This window comes from Pezoporus wallicus, unplaced genomic scaffold (genome assembly GCF_028554395.1).
Source record: "Pezoporus wallicus isolate ANWC-B61680 ecotype Strahan unplaced genomic scaffold, APGP_CSIRO_Pwel_v1 contig_5542, whole genome shotgun sequence".
Classification (NCBI taxonomy): Eukaryota; Metazoa; Chordata; class Aves; order Psittaciformes; family Psittacidae; genus Pezoporus; species Pezoporus wallicus.
In genome coordinates, this window is record NW_026640165.1 from 2,157,707 (window position 1) to 2,173,850 (window position 16,144).

At 41.8% G+C, this 16,144-nt stretch overlaps 1 protein-coding gene across 3 annotated transcripts; it reads left to right on the plus strand.

The window, feature by feature from the left end:
• The first annotated feature begins 2,243 nt into the window (after positions 1-2,243).
• On the plus strand, positions 2,244-9,481 carry CBLL1 (Cbl proto-oncogene like 1). Of its 3 annotated transcripts, none has more exons than XM_057417865.1 (6): positions 2,244-2,360; positions 4,989-5,156; positions 5,501-5,601; positions 5,847-5,930; positions 6,775-6,848; positions 7,399-9,481. In XM_057417865.1, the coding sequence occupies exons 1-6, from the start codon at positions 2,348-2,350 to the stop codon at positions 8,438-8,440; spliced, it is 1,482 nt and encodes a 493-aa protein (XP_057273848.1). In that variant the 5' UTR covers positions 2,244-2,347; the 3' UTR covers positions 8,441-9,481. The 3 variants fall into 3 exon arrangements, with proteins under 3 accessions (XP_057273848.1, XP_057273849.1, XP_057273850.1); XM_057417866.1 differs by having other exon boundaries at positions 5,504-5,601; XM_057417867.1 differs by lacking the exon at positions 2,244-2,360 and adding an exon at positions 2,823-2,961.
• Positions 9,482-16,144: the final 6,663 nt, after the last annotated feature.

A 16,144-nucleotide genomic window follows, 5' to 3' on the forward strand; every position in this document is an offset into this window, starting at 1 on the left:
TCAGCCTAATGCAGGAGGTTGGCACTTCTGCCCACGTTAGTGACAAAACTTCCCTGCCAGGCCATGGCCCCAGCTAAAATTAACCCGAATGTAAGTTACTGCTGCCAGCGCACAAGGCCAGAAACAGCGGGACAAAGCCAGACACGTTTTTCTGAGCCTGTACTGCTTTTCTAAAGTGGATGTACATTCCATGTAAAAATACTCTGCCTGGGACTGATAAAGTGAGCTTTCAGCTCATTTTTGTGAAGAACACACACTATGGAAAAGATGCAAGTGGAATTGTTTTTTCCTTAAGAGAACATCTGCACTGTGGAGTTTGAGTGTAGATCCTTACTTGACAGAGATATGGGCTTACACTATTTTTTGAACCTTCTCCAGTTCTTGTCCCTACAGGTATTTATAAAAAGCAATTAAATATTTAACTGTCTTCCAGTTTCCTTTCCAAATGCAACACTTCAGCTGGAATTAATTATGAAAAAACACCATTCGATGCACTTATTCTTGGCCCCCATATTTCTTCCAGGCATGGCTGTATTTGTTCTTAATTTGTCAAAAAAACAGCATTTCACACAAAGCCTACAGTTACATAGAATGGTACAATGTGACATACTGAAGGCATTAAAATGTCTTTCACAGTGCTTTGGGGGTATGTGCGTCTTAATTTTCTACCTATGTATCCCTCAAAATGATGGATACCAAAATAATGGATTTTGCAGTGAAGCTAAAATTCTCCACAATTTTGTACTAACATCTGTGAGTAATGCAACTAGATGTGCTCATGTTGTTCCAGTACAATGAAGAAGTGATACTTTCGTATGCATTTTGAGCATTCCCTGCATGCCAGGTATTAAATTTCGACATGTATTTTAAGTTTTTTACCTTTATAAACCCGTGTTTTAATAGTAATTGTATCCATTAACTAGAAAATAAAGTTGTACATACTGAAAACATGCTCCATGCATCTGCATGTTTGGTTTTTTAAGACTCTTCTCTTTATGAATTCTTATTATGGAGAAATAAACCGTATTATTGGCGGGGGGTGGAATGTGTGGAAGCAGGAATCAGTGTCAGCTTCCCTTGGGCCTGCCTTTTGAGGCACAGCAAAGACAAAAGAGAAAACCTGTTCTATCTGCCTTGAGGGGTAAGACAAGAAACAATAGGCTTAAATGGCAGCTTTCAGATGTTAAGGCTATAAAGATAATGAGAGACTCCCTCTGTTAGGGCACAAGGTCCCAGTCCTGGAGACCTTCAGTGAGCCAGTCACCAAACCCTATAACCTATGTTTTAATTGTATTATATTTTTCTTCAGTGATAGACAGTATCCCACTGAATTACACAGCATTTACAAACTGCCAAGTTTTCAGAAGTAACACAAAGTAGTCTCTTGAGGTAGCAAGGTCTACTGCTGTTAGCCAAGCTGGATGGGACTTTTGAGCAACCTGGTCTAGTGGAAGGCATCCCTACCCATGGCAGGGGGATGGCATTTGATAACCTTTAAGGTTCCTTTCAACCCACACCATTCTATCATGATTCTGTGATGCTTTCAGATGCCCTGGATGTTCACTGCTCCGTCAAGTCACTGACGTTCCTACAGCCCCAGCTGTCAGGAATATGCCGTTTCCATGGTAAAACTTGAGGCTGGCCAGCAGCAATTCAGAGCCCGTGTGCTTTCAGATCTGTCCCCTTTCTTGGCATCCCGCACCACATCGCCCTCCCGCTGGGCCCGCGGGCAGCGCTGGTGCGGCTCCTCAATAGAAAGACGACTCTTCTTAATTCTGCCCTTCCCCAAGAAACACAGGGTCACGCCTGCTCCCAAAGAACCCCTCCCTGCCGCGGCCCAAGGCCATCCACCCGAATTCCACCGGGAGCCCGTTCCAGAGGGGAAGGAGCCCCCGGAGCCGAGGCAGGGCCCAAGGATGACTCACAGCAGACCCGCCTGCGCCTGACCGGAGCGCAGATCCTGCCCGCCGCCAGTCAAGGCACTTCTCCCCGCAGGGCGGCGCCCGCCCCGGCCCAGCCACCATCTCGGTGGGCCCCCGAGCTCCCTCCGCAGCTCACTGTACCCCAGAGAACCAGCCCGACCGCCTCCCTCCCGGCGGCCACCGCGGGGCAGCCGCACATTCCTCCCCGGCCTCATCGCAGGGCCCGCTGCGCCCGTGGCCCGGTCAGAAGAGCTCCGCCATGCGCGCACCGTCCCGCGGCGGCATGGACGCTCCGCAGACGCGCAACGACCACGTCCCCACGACCGCTTCCCGACCGCGCACGCCTCCACGCTCCCCTGCCCGTCTCACGGGCGCTTCTGCTTCCGGCCGCGCCCTTCCGCTCCCACAGTGCCCCGCGCCGAACCATGGACCACAATGGTGAGGAGGGGAGAGGCCGGGAGAACCGTTTATACCCGCTTGCACCTGCGCCCGCTCCGCGCTGCCGGGCGGGGAGAGGCCGTCCGCGGGGCCGCCGGGCGTGCGGCAGTGCCGGGGTGGCGGCGGGATGCGGCCTGGCGCCCGGTAACGCCGGCAGGGCCCGGGTTTGCCGCGGTTCCCCGCGGCCCGCGCGGTGCGGCCTGGTCCGTCCCCACAGCGCCGGGCTCGCGTCCCTCGCTCTCACTGGAGAGGCGCGGCCTCCCCGCCTCCTTCCACCCCCTCGGCACCTGACGGGCCACCCGCGCTTGGAGCCCCCTCTCCCGCCCCGGGGCGGGCTGCGGAGAGCGGCAGGAGTGGGCGCGGCGTCAGGCGCTGCCGGTGGCGGCTGCGCGAAGCGGGGTGGTGTGTCCGCAGCCTTCGGGCCTACGGCGGCTCGGGGGTGGCGGCGGGGCCGGTGTTTAACCGGTGTGTTTGCCGAGATCGGTGCATGTGCTCTGGAGAGGAAACTGGCATAAATGTTTAAATCTGGCTTTGTAGCTTTGCTGGTTAGCTGCTGGCGTCATCCAACGGGTGGATGAGTGGACATGGGGCTTTTGATACGGTGTTTTGCGCTTTTTTTTTTTCCTTCTCCGTAGCAAAGATTGCGTTATAAGTTTATATAGTATTTGAGCTATATTGATGATTAAAAAATCCCAATACCTGAAACACACAGGTAAAATTTAAGAAAGGTTGCTGAGTATGGCAGTTCAGGAGGATGTATCACCTGTAATTAGAGTGTCTCTGAGTAGTCTTAACGATTTTGGTATGTTTATATTTTGTTGGGTTTTGGTTTTGTTTTATTTTTTTCTTGAACTTCATTCTGGTAGTTCCGCTCACACAGACTGGAATTTATTATCCTTTCATGAAACACGAATGACTAATAAACTTGCTAGTTTGGATTAGTTGAGCTGCTAACTCATGTAAATACCTGTGGCTTGCAAAGGCATATGCAGCAAAGTCATCAGAACGTAATTGTTTCCTATTGGCAGTTTAGTGGAGTAAATAATACACATTTGGTTGGTTGGTTTTTTGTTGTTTTTTTTTTAGATTTGTTTTAGTTCTTCCAACTTGCAAATGGATTAAGGTTCTGCAGAGACTTTTTCTGATCTGTGGTATTGTGGTTTTGTGTATTCTGGTAGAAACCAGCATTTCCTAACAAGTGGAAAATCCACAGCTTTAGCGTCATTAACTCTGATGTTCTAGTCCAGCAGCCTCTGTGGAAGGCTGGTGGGAGAGCTGTGTTAGCTGGGTCACCTCTTCACCCAGCAGGACAGACTAAGCCAAAGCAACAGATTAACAGAAGTAAAACCAGGCTTCATTGCTTTTACCTTTTTACATATTGCCTTTTAGTATGAAATGTGTAAACCACAGTGCTGAGAGGAATAAATACATTTGCTCTGTAAGAGGAAATTGAGGTCTCTCGATTTTATGGTAAAGTGACTGTCAGGTCACAGTTCCAGTTTGAAACCTTGTTGCAGTTCCTAGTTCCTGTGGTAGCTGCTTAGGGCAATCCCTTTTCCCCCTTTTCTTATTTCTTCTCCTACTTGTTGTGTTGTGTGGGATGTTTATAGGCTTTGGGGGAGCAGTAGTGTGTGAGATGCTGTGCAGAGTTACACTAATGGGACCCTAATTTTAGTGTCCAGATGCTACAGTACTATAATCCCTTGGGGTCTTGATTATTCCAGTGCTCTGTCAAGTGGAGCGCAGGGCTTATGCTGTGACAGCTTGTGGTACACCCCTTGAAGGCTGAGCTTTGAAACAGCTGCCGGAATGGCATTTTCCATTTAAGTAACAGTGAGCTGGGTAGATTTGTGAAGGACAACTTTCTTTTTGTGTGGATGAGATGCTATACAGTGGTTGAAGGTGGACTCACTGGAAGCTGAGGGAGTCGTACTGTCTTCATTGGTATTGTTTATTGCAATACCCCCCTTTTGATTATCTCTCAGAGCATTGTATCTACTGATGCATGTGTCAGGCTACTTTTTGCTTCCTTTGGCCTGGTATTCAGATTTAAGTCTGGTTAAAGAGAGTTCTGTGTGTAGTGGGGAGCAATAATTTTCAGTTTGGCAATGATACTACTATGTATTCTTAAGTACTGATATTTTTGTGATGCTTTATGCTAAACTTGTGATATGTCAAGATGGCGAGTTAATAAAAAAACTAGTTTCCTTCCAATTTTAATAAACAATTTACATAAGTTGTAAAAATTACCCCTTCTCATAAGAAATTCTGTGTTGTCAAGGTTGTACAAAGAATTGACTCTTCAGTACTATTTATGCTGTGAGAGAAGCTATACAATTAATGTTTGAGGTTATTTCCTTTTGTGGAGGAATGACAGGCTTGCTAACTTTTTAAAATAGCTTTATTTTTATAACTAGATTTCCTAAAAATCACACTTTTCCCCAGTGCAGTTTTTTTTGTCTTCTAGAAAAAACTGTGTGTGAAGATACTTATTTTGTAGTGATTAAACTTTGATATGCTGTATGAGTCTTAAACAAGCTTTAAAAGTTATTTTTCTTAAAACTCTTTTGGAAACTATTAGATAACTAAAAAAATACGTAACTTTTTTTTTTTTTTCCCCTTTCATAGACAATGATTTGCAAGGAACAAATAGTTCAGGATCATTGGGTGGTCTTGATGTTCGTCGAAGAATCCCTATAAAGCTTATCTCAAAACAGACCAATAAAACCAAACCTGCACCTCGAACTCCAAGAAATATGAACAGGATGCCTTCGAAGACACAAGCTGGTGATGAAGGTAAATTGATATAAATATTAGCCCTGTAGGGGAGCATATTATACTTCAGCATTGTTCAAGACTGTATTCAGTCCTGAAGACTTGGAGTCCAAGGTTCTGTCTAAGTGCAAACAAATTTCAAATTCCTTGGTACTGTTGCGCTATAAGGATTACATGATGCACACTCCCAAAACAGTCTGTCTTAGTGTTTTGACTCTACCTTTCTGTAGAATGGGCTCTGCAGATTGGAAGTGCATTTCTTAACGGTTTCCATATAGAATGATACATGCTTTTAATAGCAGCTGGTGTCAGTTAGGAAAGCATGGTGGCTGGCTGTGTCTTTCTTTTCTTTCTTCTTTTCACAGAAGAATTTGAATATAACAAAGAGGAGCGATACGAATGCAAAGGCGGTGAAATGTTTGGCAGTCAAAGGAGATTCCCTGGACCCATCTTTTGGGACTATAAGGTAAAGTCATGGATGGAAAGTCATGAATCTTTGTGAATCATTCCAAGCTGTAGATAGTTCTGGTAGATAACTTCTTAAGTAAAAGTGCTTCCATTATTTTTGACTGACTGATTGAAAATACATCCTCTGCTTTCTCACATTTCTTTCTCAACTAATTCAGAAATAGTGAGTGTGTTGATAATAATTGAAATGAGAAGCTTTTAGTGATGTTTTTTTTTCTCCCACTCCCTTCTCTACCCTATCAGATAAACTTGCTGGGGGAAAAGGATGATACACCAGTCCATTTTTGTGATAAGTGTGGATTGCCTATCAAAATGTATGGACGCATGGTGAGTGAAACTATCAGTGCAAGATGCAGTCATGGCTTCCCTTTAGGTAAAATTAGTTTTTACTGTGTTTCTGTGAAGCCTTTAGAGGTTACTGTTTATTCAGGCACTTGCTGAAATCAGCAGAATGTCAGGATGGAAGCGGGGCCCTTCATTGCTGATGTGTTTGGGTTTTTTTCCATTTGGCTGATTTCACTTCGCCCCCGGATGTCCTGATGTAATAAAGTAAGATTGAAAATGTTAAACAAAAAAAATCAGAATATTGACAAAAAAACCCTTCAAATTCATTGGGTTTTGACCTTACACCACTTAGGTTTAAAAGGAAGCTCTTTAAGAGTCACAGTGATGTTAGAAAACAGTTTGCATTTATGTCCCTTTAAAGTTAGTGTGACAGAATCCCTGAGATTAAATTAGATTTCTAAGTGTGATGTAACAGGCTTCAGGATCTGGCTTAATGACAGTTAATGCTTTTAAAACTTTTCTTCCTTGCCAGCAAGAGAAGTGTAATTAGATTTCATATGCAGCTTCTGTGAATGTTCTTTTTGGTATTATTGCAAAACCTAAACTTTTGCCTGTATTTTTTTTGCCAACATTAAAAAACCCAAACCAACCTACCCCCAAAAACCCCAAACTCAACACAAACTGTTTTAGAAAGCTTCTATGCAAAGATGGTGTAAACTGCTAACTACCTGTTCACAGGCTGTGCTTGTTCACCTTATAGGGAACTTAGTTACTTTTATTATTAGCTACTTGTTATTATTTTGTACCATAGGAAGGAACTATATTCTGCAGAACGACACAGATATTTATATACAGTGACCTAACAGAGCTGGTTTTTTGTCTCTAGATACCTTGCAAGCATGTTTTCTGCTATGACTGTGCTATACTACATGAGAAAAAGGGAGACAAGATGTGTCCAGGGTAAGTTATCGCTAGACTTGTTATTAAAACAAATGTAGGAAAGTAACTTAAATACCTTATTTTAGATACTGTGTTAGCAGTTATTTATGTAATTATTTATATAGTTTTTTAGCAGAGGCAGTAGAATACTCTCTACTTAATCAGTTGATTATATTTTCGTATCTTATATTTTGGGATTTCAAGAGATCGGCATTTACTGTTTAAGTATCTGGGTAGGTAACTTGTTACAGCTCTAATTTGAAAAAGATTGAACAGCAGTTTAATTTACTTAGTGAGAGTGACTCTAGTCTTAATGCACAGAGGGAATTTGTGAGAGTGAAGCTATCTATATGTTTCCACCTCATGAAATTTTAATGGTCTTTCTTAGTTGTGTTTGGAAACTTAAAACCAAGATGAACTTCAAAATCAATGTTTCTTTCCTTGCTATGGTGGAGAGGAAATTGTCAGTTCCGATTTGTGTAACTATGGTAAACTAATTGACTCAACAAAAAAAATATTGCAGATAAAGCTCTCTATGATGACTCTAAACCAATATTCTCTTATGATTTAGCTGTAATGAACCAGTGCAGCGAATTGAGCAGTGTGTACGAGGGTCTCTCTTCATGTGTAGCATTGTTCAAGGGTGCAAGAGAACTTACCTGTCACAGAGGGACTTACAAGCTCACATCAACCACCGCCATATGAGAGCTGGGAAGCCTGTTAGTCGGCCTCCAATTGAACCTGTACATCCTCCTATTGCCCCGCCGCCTGCCGAAATTCCTGAGCGCTTCATAATGCCACCTGAGAAACATCATATGAGCCACATTCCGCCAAAGCAGCACATCATGATGCCACCACCTCCTTTACAGCATGTGCCACATGAGCATTACAACCAGCCACATGAAGACATTCGTGCACCTCCTGCAGAGATGTCAATGGCTCCACCGCCACCTCGCCCAGTCAGTCAGGACACCTTCCGCATCTCCACGAGAAAACACAGCAACTTAATCACTGTCCCTATTCAGGATGATTCCAGTTCAGGTGCTCGAGAACCACCTCCACCAGCCCCTGCACCTGCTCATCATCATCCTGAGTACCAGGGTCAACCAGTGGTATCGCACCCTCATCATATTATGCCTCCACAGCAGCATTATGCACCACCCCCACCACCACCTCCGCCAATAAGCCATCCGCTGCAGCACCCTCCCCAGGCAGCAGGTACTCCTCACATGGTGTATAGCCAAGCTCCTCCACCACCAATGACCTCTGCTCCTCCTCCTATTACCCCACCGCCTGGACATATAATTGCCCAGATGCCACCATATATGAATCATCCTCCTCCAGGACCTCCCCCTCCTCAGCATGGAGGCCCACCTGTAAATGTAAATGCACCCCCTCCCCATCACTATAATCCAAACTCTTTGCCGCAATTCAGTGAAGATCAAGGAACTCTTAGTCCCCCTTTCACACAGCCTGGGGGAATGAGTCCAGGGATATGGCCAGCTCCAAGGGGGCCACCTCCACCTCCAAGGATGCAAGGGCCTCCTGCTCAGGCCCCGCTTCCTGGACCACATCACCCTGATCAAGCCAGATACAGACCCTATTACCAATGATACAAGCAACTGTATGAATAGAGAGTGCTATGAAGAGGATAAAATTATATACAACAGCCTTTTAATTGTTTTGGGGTTATTTTGTTGTGTGTTTTTTTAAAATACTGTCATTTTGACTGTAGGACATTTTGGAGTTTGAATCTTAAACAAATTTTAAGCCTTGGCTATAGGACTCTGACTTCAGATACTCTGTAGTGCTAAAATAAGTGGCTTAGTAAACCACAGTTGCATTTTAACAGAACTTCTGTCTCTAATGTGGCTAAATTGTCCTAAGATGAACACTTGTAATATTATTTCCTGGAGAAAATGAACATGTGTTGTACTATTCTGAATATTGTTTTTGTTAAATCCAGTGTTTAGTTTCACTTGTGATACATTTTTGTTAACCTGTGTACAATAATTAAATTGAAACACGATTGTAAAAGCGGTGGGTTTTTATATGAAATTAACACAGACATAGTTCTGGGCCACCATTTCAGCACTAATGCTTTCCAAATGGGTAGTGTAATGAAATATTAAGGGAACTTAAATATTTCTCCTACTAACAGTTACCATTACTTACAGCATATTTAGGCTATAACCAGGCATGCAGAATACTGCATTTCAGTTTTTTTCTTCTTTTTTTTTTTTTCCTTAAATTCATGCAACAAGATAAATTGTTCAGAAATACAACTTTGGGGATGACATAAAACCATGCGATGTATTGTGGGGTTTAGTGGGGATTTTTAATTTGGATTTTGGCTTTATGGAGTTCTTGTTTTAAAGCTAGTTTTGATTTGGAAGGTTCTGTTTACATGTATGCTGTTCACTAGTGTTGAATTCAAACTGTTGTGTTTACCTATGGCTATGTTTGTGCAGAAGTGGCTGTGAATTGGCTTGCCATGTCTGTGAGAAGCAGATAATTTTAGGTAGGGAAGTGGTGTTTGCCTCTGTCGCTTTATATAATATGTACAGTAGGAAAACTTCCCATTTGGATAACCTGGAAGAAGTGGTCTGAAAACCCACATGTAGATACAAAGAAATAAAAAGCTACACATCCTTCATCTGTTTCGATTTTGTGATACAGATTTAACTGAACAGACCAGAATTAGGTGTCTTGGTTTTCTTTTGTCAAAAAGTAGCAGTGTGAGCAGGCCCTCAGGTCTCCTTTGGCCCAAAATTTGTAGAGAGAAATGTAATAAATGAGAATGTTCTTTTTTTTTTTTTTTTTTTTTTTTTTGTGCAGCTGATAGGAGAGCCAGCCAGTAAGATGACAGCGCAGTTTGTCATTTGGAGTGCTTATCTTTGCATTTTTAATCCATGTTAGTGCTGAACCTTTGTCTTTTCAAAACACTGCATTTCCAGCAGTGGTGCTTTTAGGTGGAGAAATCTTTTGGGGTTTAGGGTTTGTTTTTTTTTGTGAAGGTTTGTAATTCCCTACTGTTCTTGAATAATCTGAACCATGTTAAAGCCTCAGTGTTACTATTTATTTTGTAAACATCTTTTCCTGCCTCATAAGTGGTAAATTTATGAAAGCTTGGCAGTGCAACACGCCAAATGCTGTAATTTTACATATAAACGGCCTATTTTTAGTTACCAGAGCAAGGGCTCTTCAAATTTGCTCTGTCCTTGATTGCCGTGGATTTCCTTGTGACCAAGGGACAATCTTTTAGTCTACCTTTCAAATAAACACTTCTTTAGAGATGGGCAAATAGATTCTGGGATATACAAATAAATTCTGGGGTATACAAATGGCTAAGAATTGTCACCTGATGAGAAGTCTGCTTAGCTGTAATATGCTTCTTCGAAGAAGGAGTTGTTTGGTTTGCTTTCTCTGAAAACTAAGTTATTTGTTTAAAAAATAAAGCACACTGGTAAAGAAAAAGAGGCTGGCTGTGGTAGTGTGCTGTGGTACTGGCTGGCTGAAAATTTGCTATTTCAGTCTGTATGAAGGTGAAAATGACTCTGTGGGTGTTACTTTGTTTCAGTAACTAACAGTAAGCGCATAAGGAACTTTAAAGGGGGTCCCCTTCTGTCACTGTTAAATTGCTTGGCAGGAAGTAGGCACATTTATATTGCACCATATAACTTCATAGGGGAAGAAATACGCATGTGTGAATAATATTCTTTGACTGCAAAGGCAGACTTGGGTCTGACATACCTGATTTAAACAGCCTTACTGATGGTTCCAGGGTTTGTTGTGTTCAGGCTGAGAAGGTAACACATGGGGGTTACATCAACCTGCCCAGGGCACTTTGTGTTGGGGTATAAGACATTATGCAATGGGCTATTACCTGTTCAGTTGCAGCTGATGAGGAAATACCATCATGCTTGTTTTTAGAAATAATTCAGATTGAACATTTGTGTTGCGTATCCAGTCAGTTGTGAAAAAGATGAAGGGTTCAAACATAATTCTGGGTCCAAAGCTATTCTTAAAGTTCTTGATAAAGTACTTTTCTGAAAATGCTGAGGCAGTTGAATCAATTAAGAGAAAACAGCAGCTTTGCTCTATCAAAAATCACAGAAGAACAAAGTATGTCACTGTAGAGAATGTATGAGAAATTTTTTTCTCTTTATATCTGAGGCAAAGGTAATGTATGTCATACTGACTGTGATGTATTGTGCAAGAAATCAGCGGGATCCCTTGAATTGTTTAGTGATAACTCTTTGTGATAGAGGACTTGGTGAAAAGTCATCTCAAGTAGTCAAGAATTGGGTCAAGTTTGTGTGTCCTGCTTCTGTAGGAAGACCTAAATCCTTTCTTTTTCATTTATTAAGTCTTAAGCATCCAAGTGTAATGAAGGGGACTGTTGATGCTTTCATAGTTCCAAAGTTAAAAAGGTCTGCGTTGGTTGAAACCTTATGTTAACATCTAATTTGTGGGGCTTGGGGTGTGTTTTGGTTTGTGATTTGTTGTTGCTTTTGGCTTGAAGATTTTTTTTACCTCATTCATTTAGTTGGGGTTTTTTTGCAAAATAGCTGATCATTTTGGTACGACGTTCAGAAGTTCATATACTGTATTTAACTGTGTAATTGACAGTCTTAGAAATGGAGAGATGTACTTGCAAGTTCTTTGGATTCCTACTTATGTCTTCCTGTAAAGACAAGCATTTGAATTGATTTATGTTTATTGTAAATGGACACCCCTGTCTGTGGCAATGGTCTCCCTCCCAAGGCATTGCCAAGGGGATCTCAAGTTTTGAAGATAACTCCTGACCGTATTTAGATACGTCAGCTACTGTAGGTTCCTCCAGTAATGTTGCATAAGGGAATGAAAAGGAGTTTGATGTCCACGATGTCATGAATGAGAGGGCACCAGAAGATAGCCTGAAAACATCTATGATTTAGATGCTTCTCTCATTATCTTCAATTCTGTCTATGACATTGCTTAAAGGATTGTCTGAAACCATGCGTGCTTTATCACAAGCAGGCTAATAGCGTGATCATGTATTTTATTTTTGGTTGGTTGTTTTTTAATAGAGTTGACATGAAGATTGGTTACATAGATGTGTTAAGTGATATTTTTTCGTGCCTCTTAACAAAGAAAAATGGATGTGAATTATTTTTTCAAAATCTGATCCAAGGCATTAGCTGTACTGGCTGGAATTCCCACTTCTTTTCACCCGCTGCTCTCAAAGGAGTGACAAATGCTGTTTCTTAAAAGCTAAAGTGGAAGTAACTCATATTCATTCCATGTTGGAGTTTGCACACACAGCAAGGGAGAAAAACTGCCTAACTACCTCCTGTGTTATGGGAGACAAATGTTCTCGAAACCACACTTGTGGATATGCTTTCTCTGTAGGTGGACTATGAACAGACCTCTCTGTTGTTAAAATGTTTTCTGCTCTGTGGTGTCTGATTGTGAGTTATTTTCTCTCCACCAGCATTGATGTGTTGCTGACGGTGCTGCCAAGCTTGGGAACCTGGAGGAGCACAGTGGATTGCAGCTGCAACCTAATACTGAATGTGAGGGAAGTAAGTTTGTTCCTGTTTGTATATATGACGCTACAGAGTCCAGTGCAGCATAAAAATGGACAAGGTTTATATATTTTCATCCTGACTACATTTGAAAGAAATGTCAGTGTTACACAAGTTGTATTTCCCTTGTTTTTATTTTATGTAGCAACTGTTAAATCATCTTTATGTGGTAATGCTGCCTTCATAACTGTGAGGTTCTTCACTGTGTTCAGGTATGTTATATTTACATTAGTGTTTTGTACTGACTAGTTTGTGAACTGAACTAGCTGCCTTGGTTTGGGCAATGTGAGTGAGAAGGGTGAAGTTTAAAGTTCCTTTTAGTCTTGCCTTAGCCGTAAGAGAGGCTTCAGCAACTTTTCCTACTCTGAATTGTATCCCCTTATTCTCTCAATATGGGGCATTAATTTGTTCAGGTTTTTAAATTGTTTTCTGTTTTGACAGTTCATGAGTACAAGAGTTGAAAAGATTTAAAAATCCAACATAGATTGGGAAATTTGTGGGTGGAATAGCATCAGGAAGCTGGCAAATTAGCTGAGTCATTTTGAACCTTTAGTAATTCATTTCGATAATACAATGCAAGTGATTCTGGAGTGCCAGTAGGCGTGATTGTAATGCAGTTCTGTTAATTGAAAGAATGATAATATGCGCAAGCAGGTAGGAATGTTCTCATTTTTATGTAGTAATGTTTCACAAAAGAGCTTCAGCTTAACTGCTTACAAACACTTGATTTCAAATAGCTGTGAGTATGTGTCAGTTGACACCTGATGAGTTTTCTTCATTTTGTTTGTGAAAACCAATGCTGGAGTGTAGCTCCAAGATAATTTCTGGATCAGGTAAACTTTCAGGCATTTTCTTAGCAAGCAGAAGGGAGTGCAAGTGTAGAGTGAGGAAAGAAAGCTGTCCACCTTCAGCACAGGAGTGAGGAGTAGAGAGCTGTGGGTAACATTTCAGTGAAGAAGTACTTAAAGATACATTTTCTTTAATAGAAGCTAAGTTTAAAATTGAAAAACCAGGTTTGCTTGTTACAATCCTCTATCCATTGGGCCCGAGACCTTGAATAGCTGAATCACTTTGAATTTTTTTTCTCTATCACACAGGCAATCTCTTCTGCACCGCCAAATGAAAGCCAGGTTTGAGAGTAAGCTTAACCATGGGCTTCTGTGTTCTCCATCCCTCTTGCTGGCTGTAAAATGCCTGTTACTTAGATAACAAGCATCTGTGCAGTGCTGAGGAGAGAGAGGCTCAGGATACATGATGATGTATTAACACCATACCCATCTGCTCTCCAAAAAGAAAACAGGTATGAAATTTGCCTTTTAGCTTATTTTTGAGTAAAACATTTAAAAAGTGGTAATGGTCTTGGTCTAAGCAAGCAGCAACAGTGCCCACTGAAGGACCAATAAGTATTTAGGTTTCCAAAGGTCCCTGTCTCGAATAAGCCAGTAAATCTGCATCACCATGATATCCCACAACAGAGCAAGATGTATGTGTATGTGCTACAGTCTGCATCAGGGTGAAATGCCCAGAGGAACTTTAGTATTGGAGTAACAGAGAGTTGAATGAAGAAATAACCAGTACCTGGAGGGGGAAATCACATAAAGCCTCAGAAATACAACGCTGATGTTGTCAACACTGAAAAATAAGGAGTGGTGTGATATAAGAGGATGGTAAGTAGCTGGTAGGGACATGTGACATGGCTCTCTGGTTAAGGCTGTCCAGGTATCTTGTCTATTTAAGAAATGGTGAATATTTATGGAAGGAGGATTTATGCTCTGGCCATTCTGCTGTGTCAGAAGAGTCATTAGTATTGAAATTTGGTTTGAGTGCAATTTAGAAGGAATATTTGTTCTTAACTTGGAGCCTGTCAGCAAATCCAATGTGGTTTTGAAATGCAGTATGTGTTGTTCCACCAGACTGACTTGCTTTTGCTAGGGATGTTTGTCTCAGTCTGTATAGATGCACTTGAGTGCAGGACTGGAAAGAACAGCCTTCAGTCAGAAAGTCCAGGTTTCACTGATGTGATGTGGTATCATGACTTTCATAAATACGTTAAGCCTCTTCTTAAAAGTAATTTTGGGTTTTTTTTGCTCCTCTAATTCTAACTGGAAGGAATGTTCCAGAATCTCACCATTGCAAAAATTACAAAACATCTTCTAATATTGATGTATCCAATCCAAGCCTATGTAGCTTATGTTTATGTTTGGCCATGTTGAGCTTCTTGTCAACCAACACCCCCAAGTCCTCCTCTGAGCTGCTGTCAATCTATTCTCCATCCAGACTGTATTTGTGCTTGGGGTTGCCCCTGCCAGGTGCAGGACCTTGCACTTGGCCTTGTTGAACTTCATAAGGTTCTTGTTAGCCCACCCTTCCAGCCTACCCAGGTCATCCTGTTCCTGGGGGACATGTGCCAGGTCTCACTGGTTATGAGCATCCTTGGTGGTGTATTGACAAATGCAGCAAGCAATGCAGAATTGCCAAAATCCTTATTTAATAGTTCACTATAAATGTATACTCTCTTGTGCACTTTATACCAGCCCAAACCAAATCAGTGAATCATGTTTGGATCTGAAAATGGTGTGTCTTTCCTGAACAATCCTCATGTTTGACAGTAGATACATTAGTCACTGTGTTGTACACTGTGCTCATGTCAGTGAGCTGAAAACAAGTTTAATAACTCGGTCTACTAGGTATCTTACAAACTATCAAAAAAATATACAAGTTATATACAAGCTGAAGATAAAATATCATTCCCAACTATTAGTCTGTGTTATAAATTACAAGATTCCAAATATTTGTATTTTCTCTAGTAACTGTGCAGGTTATCTACAAACTGTGAGAATAATATATATACAAGTATATGCAAAGAGGGTTAACATTACCTGCTTCTTCAACTCTCTGCTAAGCTGTCAACAAGGTATGGAATATCTGTGTGATTTTAGCCTCCATGTATGTACATAAATACATTTCTATATATACAGAGACACATAAAGACTAACAAGCACATTCCAAAACTTGGAACATAACCATATGTAGTAAATCCTTCTTAAGGTATTTAAAGGTATCCTTCTGTCTTCATGCTCATCACTGCATCTGCACTCATCTTCTCTAAGTGGTGGTGTGTAGCTGGAGGATATTATATTTAGAAAATCTAAAATTTTGTTTCTATTGGAATCTGTAGGAAATAAAAAGAAATAAATGTCACCCTCTGTAGCGAATAGCTACACCAGTGCCCTCTGGTGAGTGATATGTAAGAGTTTACCCCTCTAAAGCATTTGTGTGGAAAGACTGTGGTCTGACATTTTCTTCTTATGGGGTTTCTGTGTGCTGAATACTGCACGTCTCTTCTAGTCATTATGAAAGGCTGCACGTGTCCCTTTTTTATCCCTGTCTCCAGACTCCCCTTCTGCCCAGAGCATTTACATAAATGGGGCAAATGCTGATGTTACTGCCACTTGGACATTCTACCAATGAGCTCATCATAGGGGAGCTGTGGTGGACAGGTGAGAAGCCCAGGAGAGAGCCTGCTGAGATGGCATTTGCCCACCTTTCCTCTGATGACTCTCAGTGCACAAGGCTTGTGAGCTGAGCCCCATGCCTCTTACTCCTTTAAGGCTTTGCCTTAAGTCAAATCCCATCAATAAGCTGTTCGGCTGCTTTCTGCCCTGGCCTGACACAGGAGCTCAGGGATGAAGATGCTTTTGTTACCTGACCTAGCAATTCCCATGTCAGCTTTTGGGGCTGTGTTTC

Bases quoted from the DNA above. Each gene is read 5' to 3' on its own strand.
- CBLL1 (XM_057417865.1), top strand. The intron at 5,157-5,500 runs GTAAATTGATAT...TTCTTTTCACAG, and splicing joins GACACAAGCTGGTGATGAAG to AAGAATTTGAATATAACAAA. The intron at 5,602-5,846 runs GTAAAGTCATGG...CTACCCTATCAG, and splicing joins CCATCTTTTGGGACTATAAG to ATAAACTTGCTGGGGGAAAA.